The sequence below is a fragment of the Podarcis erhardii genome (genome assembly GCF_964252035.2).
Source record: "Podarcis erhardii genome assembly, chromosome: 5".
Lineage (NCBI taxonomy): Eukaryota > Metazoa > Chordata > Lepidosauria > Squamata > Lacertidae > Podarcis > Podarcis erhardii.
Window position 1 is genome coordinate 29609460 of NC_138509.1, and position 11607 is coordinate 29621066.

At 42.4% G+C, this 11607-nt stretch overlaps 1 protein-coding gene across 1 annotated transcript; it reads left to right on the plus strand.

Moving 5' to 3' along the window:
* The first annotated feature begins 234 nt into the window (after positions 1-234).
* KIFBP (kinesin family binding protein) lies at positions 235-10754 on the plus strand. Its single transcript, XM_081863121.1, has 7 exons — positions 235-706; positions 2199-2297; positions 5439-5518; positions 5599-5782; positions 6359-6443; positions 7879-7988; positions 9338-10754. The coding sequence occupies exons 1-7, from the start codon at positions 320-322 to the stop codon at positions 10214-10216; spliced, it is 1824 nt and encodes a 607-aa protein (XP_081719247.1). The 5' UTR covers positions 235-319; the 3' UTR covers positions 10217-10754.
* Positions 10755-11607: the final 853 nt, after the last annotated feature.

Here is an 11607-nt window from a genome sequence, read left to right on the forward strand (position 1 = left end):
GAGACCCCTATTCTCCCTCACGGAGATAACCACAAAACTACGCTTGAGCCCAATTTCCTCTGCAGTCGCGGTCTTTTCGCGCGCGTTGCCTTTGGCGCCCACCGCGGCCTCTGCCCCCTTCTCTCCGTCCCTCGGCCGCCTGTGACGTCACCCGCTCCCCGCGCCTCCATTTTAACTGAGGGGACGAGGTTGACGCGCATGCGGACTACCCTTCGGGAGGGTTCTGGGCGGGCATAAAGCCAACTGCTCGGGAGAGAGAGAGCGAGTGGAGGAGGCGAGAGACGAGCGAGGAAAGCGCAGCAGCCCGTTCAGTGGGAAGATGGCGACCCCCGCCGAGTGGGCCTCGCTGTGCGAGAAGTTCCGCAGCGCCGTCAACCTCTCCTACGTGGAGTCCAAGAAAGACCCGGAGACGGAGCCGTACCGCTCCAAGTACAGCGCCCGGGAGCTGCTGGAAGGCATCAAGCAGCAGCTGGGCTCCGAGGAGGCGGAAGGCAGCCCGGGAGGCGCCGGCGGAGGCGCGGCCGGGGCCGACGAGCGGGAGCGGCAGCGCGCCGTGGCGCTGGCCGCCGTGGAGTACGAGCTCGGGGTGAACCACACCGACACGCAGGAGTACTCGGCCGGCGAGGAGCACCTGGTGAAGTGCGCGCAGCTGCTGGAGCCTCACCGCCTCTCCCGGGAGTGCGTCTCCCTCTACATCCAGGCCCAGGTGGGGCAAGGAAGGAAGGGGTCGCCGGTCGCTCCCCCTCCCGCACGCAATAGCTCACCCCAAAAGGGGGCTCAGACCCACAACTGCGATGAGCAGTGGATAAGAAACAGGGTGCATGAACGTGTGCCCCCCCCCCAGCACGCGCGCGCCAAACCTCTTTGCGTCGCTCGCGCTTGCGGTGTTTGGGATACTGCAGGTTCCTAAGCCACAGAGTGCCGCATACTTGCCGGGGCATTTAAACATCAGCCCGGGCACGTGGCGCAGTGTGTACATTCATCGCCCATCCATCTTAACAGCAAAGGTTTTCTTGGGCCGGGGCAGTCACCGTTTGTCCTGGGAGATGGCATCATTTGGAAGTCAGAAATCAACTGGGGAGAATGAGCTTTCCTGACCTGTGCAATTTTCCTTACGGAAATGGCTGTGTTTTTAGTTTTGTTAGCCTAATCGATTCTGCGGCATCTCTCCTCATTATGAAATCTAGTCGATGCATAATAGGCATCTAAGACGAATAATATGCTGGCTTGGATCCAAAGTCGGATCTAATGGCTAGCGGAAGAGAGCAGGCAACGTTTGCTGGTTCTCTTATCCTCCTTCACCTCTTCCCACACTTCCGGTGTTCCTCCATATTAGAAGGGGGGGAGGAAAGGGGAAATCAGCAAAAAATATTGTTTCCTTCTCTCCTTTTCTTTGAACAGAGATTTTTGTCAGTAACTTAACTCACAGGATCTCAAGATCCAAGTTACTTGATTTGGCACTTTGGAACTCTTGTTGAAGTACTGGATGATGCCTCCAAAAGATGTGTGGAATGTTACATAACAAACATTAATTGTCCACACTTTTAAAATCCATCAGTGAATGAAGTTGTTTCCTCCCCATTCTTCTCATTGTTTTGCCTTTTTGTAAGGATAACCTTTGAACTGCTACCCATTCTATAGAAGTATTGTTGAAACTGCATACCAGTGTTGGAAATCCCGAAGGCTTTCTGTGTTTTGTTGCTGCTGCAGCCATGTGTCTGTTCTTCTTGTTTTAGTGCAAGGGGGTGGCATGTGTCAAATTGGAGAAATGCAGTGCTGCGGTGCAAAGTATTAAGGGAGGGTTGAGCTGATGGTGATGGCAGACCATCCTCTGGAATATAGGTTTGCAAGGCAGTAACACTGTTACTTCAAGAAATGAAAAACAAATTTGCAGTTCATGTGCTTACAGTGATTATTTACTATTGCAGTTTGAGAGCTGAGTAACTCCCCTCAAGAGAGTCTGTGGATGAAAATAATTTGTGTGCCAGTAGCAGGCTGTGTGTACACAGCATGTTTAAGGCTTCCCCCAAAAATTCTTCCGACAGTAATTTGTTAAGGGTGTTAGGAATAAGTATAGTATTAGTCTGGTTCTTGTATAATATGTAAGGGGGTGACCCCTCTTCCCTATTCATTGATGGTGGATTTGTGCCATTCATAGCTTTACAAAAAAATGTTTCAATTTCCCTCTTCTTTTGTAGAATAACCTGGGCATCCTGTGGTCAGAAAGAGATAACATTAAAACAGCTCAGACTTACTTGGAATCTGCAGAGGCTTTATATAATCAGTACATGAAAGAGGTAATGTGTTGTATGAGCACGTCTTATGTTTCTGTAATGTGGTGGCACCTCAAGGCGTAATCAAAATTTCAAGTTCTAATATCAATGAGTTGCAATCATTAAATAATAAACAGGCTTTCTGGATTACCGTATTTTTCGCTGTATAAGACGCACCTAGTTTTTGGAGGAGGAAAACAAGAAAAAAAATATTCTGAATCTCAGAAGCCAGGACAGCAAGAGGGATCACTGTGCAGTGAAAGCAGCAATCCCTCTTGCTGTTCTGGCTTCTGTGAAAGCTGCGCAGTCTGCATTTGCTCCATAAGATGCACACACATTTCCCCTTACTTTTTAGGAGGGAAAAAGTGAGTCTTATAGAGCAAAAAATACGATAATTGTTACTGAGCTTTGCAAGTTGAGAGGCCTGTTTTCTCATGTTATAAAATGAGACATTTTGATACAATATTTGTGTTGTCAGGAGTTTTGATGCCTGAATTCTGAAAAATAATTATAGTACTAAGTGAAAAATATATCTACTGTTCAGATATCATTTTTAGATAGCTTCAAAATGGTTGGCATTTATGCAGAGTGTTCTGTGCAAACAGCTGACTAGAAAATCAGTGTCAACTCACCATTGCAGCTGTGCTTTCATCCCTCTGTAACCACATAAAGCATCTATAAAACAGCTTAGGGACACTTCCATTATTAGTTATAATAACTGGAAAATTCTAAAAACACTTTGACTTATTGCTGTATGGCTAAAATGCAGTGCAGAATTAGTTTTCTAAAAAAGAGCTTTTCTGTATTTCAGGAGGACTTAATAACAAGCTAAACTCCTTATGCATAACAAGCAGCCTTCTAAGTTGTTGACTCTGCTGTGCCATAGCATTAGCACAATGGAGCCTTTGTTATACCCTCGGGGGCGCTATTTATGCACTGCCCTGCCTTTCTGCATTTCCAGAGTTTGTTCATTCTCCGACATGGCTTCTATGAAACCAGTGGAGTGCTGCATTTTGGCAAATTCTAAAAAGTGATGCTGAAAATATTTCACTTGTTTCATATTTACGCTCTTGTCTTATTTTGCTGAATTTGCTTTTGACTAGAGATGATGATGCTTTGGAGAAAGGCCTGAGAAAAACATGCCTGCCTTCTTGTTTAATCCAGTGTAGTTCTTCTGTTTCTTAACAACCTACCTGTCACATTTAGAGTATTCTTCCTGGATTGTTGAATCTGGGTACCAGTGGCTCAGCTTCCTGTGTGCTGGTTTATGTTCATTCTAAACCTGTCATCTCCCTAGTGTCAAAACCCTACCTTGGGAGGTGTGTCCAGTCCCACTTGATCATCCTTGATTTGAGGTTAAATGTCTCACACCCTGTCAACTCATTTCCCTTAGTTTTACTTGGTTGAAATATGATGGGTGACCTTTCCCCCTTGCAAGTGCATTTAAGATACCATTGTGATATTGTATGTCATAGGTTATTTAGAGAGGAAGCTGCTTTTATTTCTTTATGAAACTGTCTCTCCCCTCCCCCATTTTTCTCTGTCCCTGATCTTAATAAAGCTTCTTAATTCTGAACCTGTTATTTAACTAGATACTTTGACAGTGCAAGGAGCAGTTGTCCCTCTGTGCTTGGCCAGTGGTTTATGCTACACATGCAGACATAGGGCAACAAAACGATTGAGTTATTGACAGGTTTAATGCTGCAACTCAGTGACAGGGAGATAGATAAAGGTGACTGTAGGCAGCTGCCTTGGTTTCACTTGAAAGCACTTACAGTTTCACTTGAAAGCACTTACAGTTCACCCTGCCGAAGAGGTGAGGTAGTAGCCGGGTAGTGGTGGCAAAAGAAATCTGGGAGTCCAGACTTGTTCATCACACTTATAACGATGGAAGGGTTTGCAGCTCCAGAAAGACCTAAAGTGAAATGGAGCTAGAGGAACCAGATTTGTATTCAGAACATAATTCCAGAAACCTTTTGTTGGATTTGTTAACTATACATATGGGTCTTATTTATTGTTATTAAAAAAATTATCTTGCTTTTCAGCAATTATGCCCTCAAAGTGACTTATTAAAAGTAGAAATGTAGTGAAACATTAAAAGGGATATGTGGGGGCCAGTTGCTGCCCTCTCCCTGGTTTTGCAAACTCCTCTGTCTCTCTTATCCCCATTTTAATTGGCGTACAGCTGGGGCTAACTCAAAATGGCGCCTGCCACTATCCCGCCAGTTCCCAAGCAGAAAAAAGCAGAAAAAAGAAGCCGCCTTAGTGATCTGCAAAGAGAATAAAAGCAGCTACAAATTAAGCTTGAGAATTCTGCTCCAAACTACAAGAAAGAAGATTCCACCTAAACATTAGGAAGAACTTCCTGACAGTAAGAGCTGTTTGACAGTGGAATTTGCTGCCAAGGAGTGTGGTGGAGTCTCCTTCTTTGGAGGTCTTTAAGCAGAGGCTTGACAACCATATGTCAGGAGTGCTCTGATGGTGTTTCCTGCTTGGCAGGGGGTTGGACTCGATGGCCCTTGTGGTCTCTTCCAACTCTATGCTTCTATGAAATTTATAACAGGGACATGTGACTACTTTGTGCTCTAGAGTTGTTCAAGAGCTTGAACTAATAACTGGATCTCAATATTAAATATGCTGTTCGTTCAGGGATATATTTCTCTTGTGTTGTTTTTACTTCTGTGTGATGTCTTGTATCTAGTTGCAACCACTTTTGTCTTGAGTGCATTGAGTAGCACATAAAGCAAAAATTTCTGAAAGCATATTCTTCCAGAGTTTCTGGTTTGTTCATTGAGGTAAACTTACTTTCTTTTTTTTCTATATTGTTACATTTACTGAAACTCTTGTTTAAATGCATCATATTCTTTCTGTCAGTGCTGCAGAGTTCAAGAAGTAACTGTTCAAGAGGATAGAACAGGTTTTTAGAAGAATGTGCAGTTAGAGATGCATGATTACAGGTTCTACAACACAATAGGGAAGAACAGATTTTTAAGAAAGAGATATGTCTTCTGGTTGGATGTCCTGATACTTAGATGTTTTGTGCAATAAGAACATATTTCTGGATGCATCTTAACTTAATATTCTCTGCAGTACCAAAGTGCAGCCTGTAGAGAGCACAAATCCATTGTATGTATTTATTAAGTTCGTATATGTTATGTTTTGCAGAATGGGAATCCCCCGCTTGATTCCAGTGAACATTTTATGGATGAAGAAGAGAAACTTACTGACCAAGAAAGATCAAAAAGGTATATGTTGAATTGTAAAGTCAGAGATTGGGAGGGGTGTTTCTGTCGTAAAATTAAATCTAAACCCTCTGTTTCCCCAGATTTGAGAAAGTCTATACTCATACGTTATATTATCTGGCCCAAGTCTACCAGCACCTGGAGATGATTGAGAAGGCTGCACAGTATTGCCATACCACCCTTAAACGGCAGCTTGAATATAGTGGCTACTATCCAGTAGAATGGGCTCTCAATGCAGCTACTTTGTCTCAGTATTATCTCACAAAGGTAGTCACTTCAATGTTTTCTTCAGTGTATCTAATTTGTTAAGGTGCTACCAATGTCAGAGTTGCTATTTGACCAGCTTTCAAAAAGCTATTGTTATTTGTGGTATGAATCTTATTGGCAGGCATTGGGTTGCATCATCTTCCACACTAAGTTAATTGCACTTAAGTTCCCTTTGAAATCCATGGGACCGAAAGTCATGACTAACTTGCCTCATTCATTTTGTAAGTTGATGTTCTTTCCTAGCTTTGTTGGCATTTACAGATGTCAAACTCACAGCCAAAAACATGAATAACAAAAAGGTCATGTTTCAGGAGAAGTGCATTAGAGAAATTTATTCCTCAAATTTGTTATGATATGAGTGTGTATGTAAGGGTGGGGAGACTCCTTAGAAGACCTTTACCTGTTTGTCCCCAGCTTTCTTACTATACAGCGTTGCCAGATTATATCCCCAGATCCTTCAAAGATCACGCATTTGGGCAAACAATTGGGCAACTGAATTATTTCATTCTTAAATATTAAGAGAAAAATATCTTACTGTGTGCCAGGAACAAACACCACCATGTCTTCTCCTTACAGCAATGTTTCATGGAGTCGAGGCATTGTTTAGCAGCTGCCAGTGTCATCTTTGGCCAAGCTGGACAGGTGCCATCTGCAGAGGACAGTAAGTCATCTCATTTTAATCCTCACTGTAGTGGCTTTGAGTTATATGGGTTAGCAAAAATGTTGAATTCTCTGCTTGCTGTCCGTTTCAGTGCTGCATTGATTTTGTGGGACTGGGGAAAGAGGTTGCAATGTGAGAGGGTGAAGAGGTGCCCTTCAGCAAGGCTACACTTCTCTATTGGGCTTGTACAGCTTTGAAACTAATGGTGCAGACTTGGGGCATAGTGGTGGTGCCGAGGAAATAGCTTTCGATATTTCAACTTTAGAGAGAGAGAGAAGATGTACAGTTTTCCTCTGTTCATAGAATTGTAGAGTTGAAAGGGACCCCAAGACTCACCTAGTCCAACCTCCTGCAATGCAAAAATCTCAACTAGATCATGCACGACAGATGGCCATCCACCCTGTGCTTAAAAACCTATAAGGAAGCAGAGTCCACCACCTCTTGCGGGAGTCCCTTCCACTGTCAAAAGCTCTTACTCTCAGAAAGTCCTTTCTGATGTTTAGTCAGAATCTTTCTTGTAACTTGAATCCATTGGTTCCGGTCCTGCCCTCCACAGTAGAAGAAAACAAGCTTGCTCCATCTTCCATGTTACAGCCCTTTAGATATTGAAGATGGCTATCATATCTCTAAATCTCTTCTTTACGTGGTTAAACATACGCAATTCCCTCAACTGTTCCTCATAAAAGCCTGGTTTCCAGAACCTTGATCATCTTGGCTGCCTTCCTTCAGATGCTCCAGCTTGTCAATATCCTTCTTAAATTGTGGTGCCCAGACGTGGACACAGTACTCCAGGTGTGATTTGACCAGGGAAGAACAGAGTGGTACTATGACTTCCCTTGAAAGGAACACTAGACTGCTATTGATGCAGCCTAGAATAGCATTAGCTTTTTTTACTGCTGCATCACACTGTTGACTCCTGTTAAGCTTGTTTACTAAGACCCTTAGATCCTTTTCACATGTATTATTGACAGTCCAGGTGTCCCACTTCTTATATTTTTGCAGCTGCCTATAACCTGCTATAAGTTGTATTGGTAGTATACCTCGCTATTTCATTTTTTACTTTTTAGGACAGTTGATGCTAGAAATGCTTAAACTATTTTAATGATGTTATGAAAACTGTGTTCTAAGATGTTCTTTACACCCTGTTTTCCTGAATAGAAATTAAATGTCTCCCTCCATTTCCAGTAGAAGTATCTTGAGGCTGTTTGATCCCCGTTACAGTATGGAAAAGCATCAGGATTAGAAAATATTATGGCCAAAAGTTAAACCTTCCTCCTCCTAACCATTTAATAGATTCCAGTAGTATTAGTTACTTGAATTCTCTGTAGTCCTTCAGGTAATTTTAAGTGGCTAACTTATCTCCCCCCCCCCCCCCATAAATGGCTTTTCAAAATCTGTCAACTAGCCTAATGAATATTGTAATATTTTAAATCAGATGAAACAGAACAAGATCAACAAGACCTTCGACAGAGAAGAGCTGAAATTGCAAGGTGTTGGATTAAGTACTGCTTGAACTTGTTGCAGGGAGCCAGGAAATTGCTTGAGGTAATCAAGAAACGGAGTGCAAATAACCTTTTTAACATTTGCAGGAGTAACTAAACACAGTAGTCGCAACAGCTGCTAGTGGTACTGAGACTCAAGGGTATAGTAAATGTAAGTCACAAGTCACAATATTCTGCTTGGGCAGTAGAACACTTAATCTTGTGTTTGCCAGTTTTGTCCATATCACCTTGATTTCATCATGGGCCTTGATGCTTTACTGATAGTATCCAAATGGGTTCAGTAGGAGCTAGATACATTACCTAACCAAGAAAGCAGAGTTTTATTTGTTATAGCTAGTCTGCCATTGGTGCATACTCTGTGTTTACACAGTTTTACACTTCGACTTCTTCGGTAATTTTCTGCTTGCCTATTATTGTCCTGTCAGAGTGGATATTTAGCAGTTGAGATAGGCAAACAGGCAGGTATTCCTATATGTCCCAGTGGCCGTGAAGATGTCAGCATCTCATCTATTAAAAAATCAGCTGTGTAATTTCCAATGCCCTGTTTGGTTTTCCTTAAATTGTTGTGGTGCTTATATACTGCTTTTTGTCCCAAGTGACCCCAAAGCAATTTAAAAAATAAATAAGAAAATATCATTATGAATCACAAAACACCATTAAGATAACAGTAAAATATTAGCAGCATACATAAGCTGTTGAGATTTTCAATTCGGGAAAGCAGTTCCTACTGTCTGATAACACAGTACAATCATACCTACAGCTGTTACAGCTGTTTCAAGTTATGTGTTTTCAGGTTGCGGACCGTGGGAAACCTGGAAGTACCAGAACGGGTTACTTCCAGGTTTCACTGCTCATGCATGTGGAGAAACGCCAAATTGCGCCGGCACAGACATGGTGCTTTAGGATGTGAATGCTGCGGATTGTGGATGTGCCTCCATTACGGATTACGTCCACAACCCGAGGTTCCACTGTAGTATTAACAATGGATAGGAAAGGAAAAAGAGAAGCCTACAAGATGTCAGATATATTGGGAGTGGTTTAACAAAAATTTCAAGAATGACAACCACTTGCTGTGAAATACTTAAATGAAGTCAAGGAAAATATCTCTGAGTTACTGCTTGGAGAATTGTTGAAAACTCTTTAAAATGCCTCCTCCACTAAGTTGCTGCTATAAGCTCAGCTTGTGTTTCCATTGAATTATAAAAATAAATAAGAATCATATATGGAAGTACTAAATAATTTCTAAAAATCCAAAACATGTATTTTTCTGTCATGCAAACATAGGAGTAACAGAAGTTGCTACTGTGAACGTGATTAATTTATCAAATTGGCGGTATCTAGTTTTTTGACCTCTCATGGCGAAGTATTTCACACTGTGCGTTCTTGTTTTAGGACAACATTGGGGAGCTGGATCCAGACAGGCAGTCGGAGCTTAAAGCCCAGCAGAAGAAAGAGGAGGATGAGAAGGAAGAGGACAGGAAGAAGGCTGTTCTGTTTGGAACTAGTGATCTGTGTGACTCTATTTTGGCCATGGAAGAAAAAGTGAGCTGTGTGTTTCCACTAGACTTCAAAGAAGCTAGAGAAGTCTTCTTAGTGGGTCAGAATTATGTCAATGAAGCAAAAGATTTCTTTCAGGTAGATGGGTATGTCACTGACCACATTGAAATTCTTCAGGATCACAGTGCCTTGTTCAAGGTGCTGGCATTCTTTGAAGAAGATTATGAGAGGCGTTGCAAGATGCACAAGCGCAGGATAGATATGCTGGAGCCCATATATGCTGGCTTAAACCCTCAGTATTACCTTCTGCTCAGTAGGCAGCTTCAGTTTGAATTAGCTGACACCTATTACGAGATGATGGATTTAAAAGTGGCCATTGGAAATAAGCTAGAGGAACTTGACTCCCACACAATAAAGAAAATAAATTCTCTTGCTCAGATGGCCATGAAATACTATGAACTCTTTTTGGATTCATTGAGGAACCCTGATAAGATTTTCCCCGAGACCCTAGAGGAGGATGTCCTGCGCCCTGCAATGGTGGCCAAGTTCCATATTGCCCGCCTTTATGGCAAGCTTATTACTTCGGATGGCAAGAAACAGTTGGAGAACATGCAGACTTCGTTGGAATATTACTCGTTTTTGGTAGACTACTGCGAGAAGCACACAGATGCCGTCCAGGCCATTGAAACTGAGCTAGAGCTCAGTAGAGAGATGGTTGGGCTTCTTCCAACAAGAATGGAAAGGCTAAGAGCCAAGCTGTCTACTTTCACTTAAACTCCTTCCTCCCGTGGAAATGTGCAATATTAACACAATCGCTGTCCAAAGAGACAGTTTCCCTTATGGCAGTTGCCTTGTAGTCATCCGACATCTGTTGTGTGCTCCCACTGTGACAGGCAGCATAGAACCCGTATAAAATGGAAAACTGTCAAGTGTAGTAATTCTCCCACACTTCAATATTAAGTATACAGTGAATGGTCAACTGGTGCTCTGTATTGCTTGCTCCGTACTGACATGCACACCTTCCTGCCTTATTTTTCTCCTTCCACTACGTGGTCCAGTTTCCAACTGTAGTGCTGCTCTCCAACTGTTTCTTCCAAAAGGGAACTTTTTGAGTACGTTGTATTTACAGCCCAATCCATCCCCACAAAATAGAGACTTAGGTAGGTGGAATTTATTTTCCTCATTAACAGTCCCTGAAAAAAACCTTAACATATCTCTAATTTAATGGCATCATATTTATTTTTGTATATGTTAGCTGTCCTCCTTTTGAATCCTGTTAAATAGGATCAATAAACAAACATGCCTGATTGCACATTCTCTTGCCGTCATTTTGTGTGTGCGCGTTGTGACCTGTTTGGCAGTAGAAACCTGTTCCAGTTTTTCTCCACAAGTTTCAGCCTGAGTCTTAAATACATTCCAGCTATTACCAAACCATAGGCCAGGACTCTTCCTAGTCCCATCCTACAACTGAAGTTCATATTCCCATCTGTAAGGACCAGAGTTGAACATTTAAAGACAAGAAAAGCAAAGATTCTCTGGCAGCTCACATCTATGTTCAATGGCATATTCTCTTATTAATAGTGGTTTTTGAAAGGGAGAGGTGAAAATTAAGAAATGCCCACCATCCTCAGTGGCCAGTCAGATATCTATGGGAAACTAGCATGTAAGACATGAATACAACAGCATTCTTCCGCTTGTGATCCCCAGAAACTGGTATTCAGAGGCATACTGCCTCCAGCAGTGAAGTTAGAATCTAAGCATCATGGCTAGCAGCCACTCCTCCATGAATTTGCCTATGCCTCTTATGTGAAGGAGTACTTTATTTTGTCTTTCCTGAATCTTCCAACATGGAGCTCCATTGGACGCCCATGAATTCTAGTGTTTTGAGAGAGGGAGAAAAATGTTTTCTTACCCACTTTCTCCAAACCATGCATACTTTTAAACACTTCTGTCATGTTCTCCCCCACCCACATACTTGCCATTTTCCAGACTAAAAAGCCCCAAATGTAATCTTTCCTCATTGGAGAATTGCTGCAGTCCCTTGATCATTTCTGGTTCTTTCCTGAATATTTTCCAGCTCTACAATGTCTCTTTTGAAGTGTGACCAGAACTGTACATAATATTCCCAGTGTGGTCACACCATAGATTTGTCTAGCCTTATGACA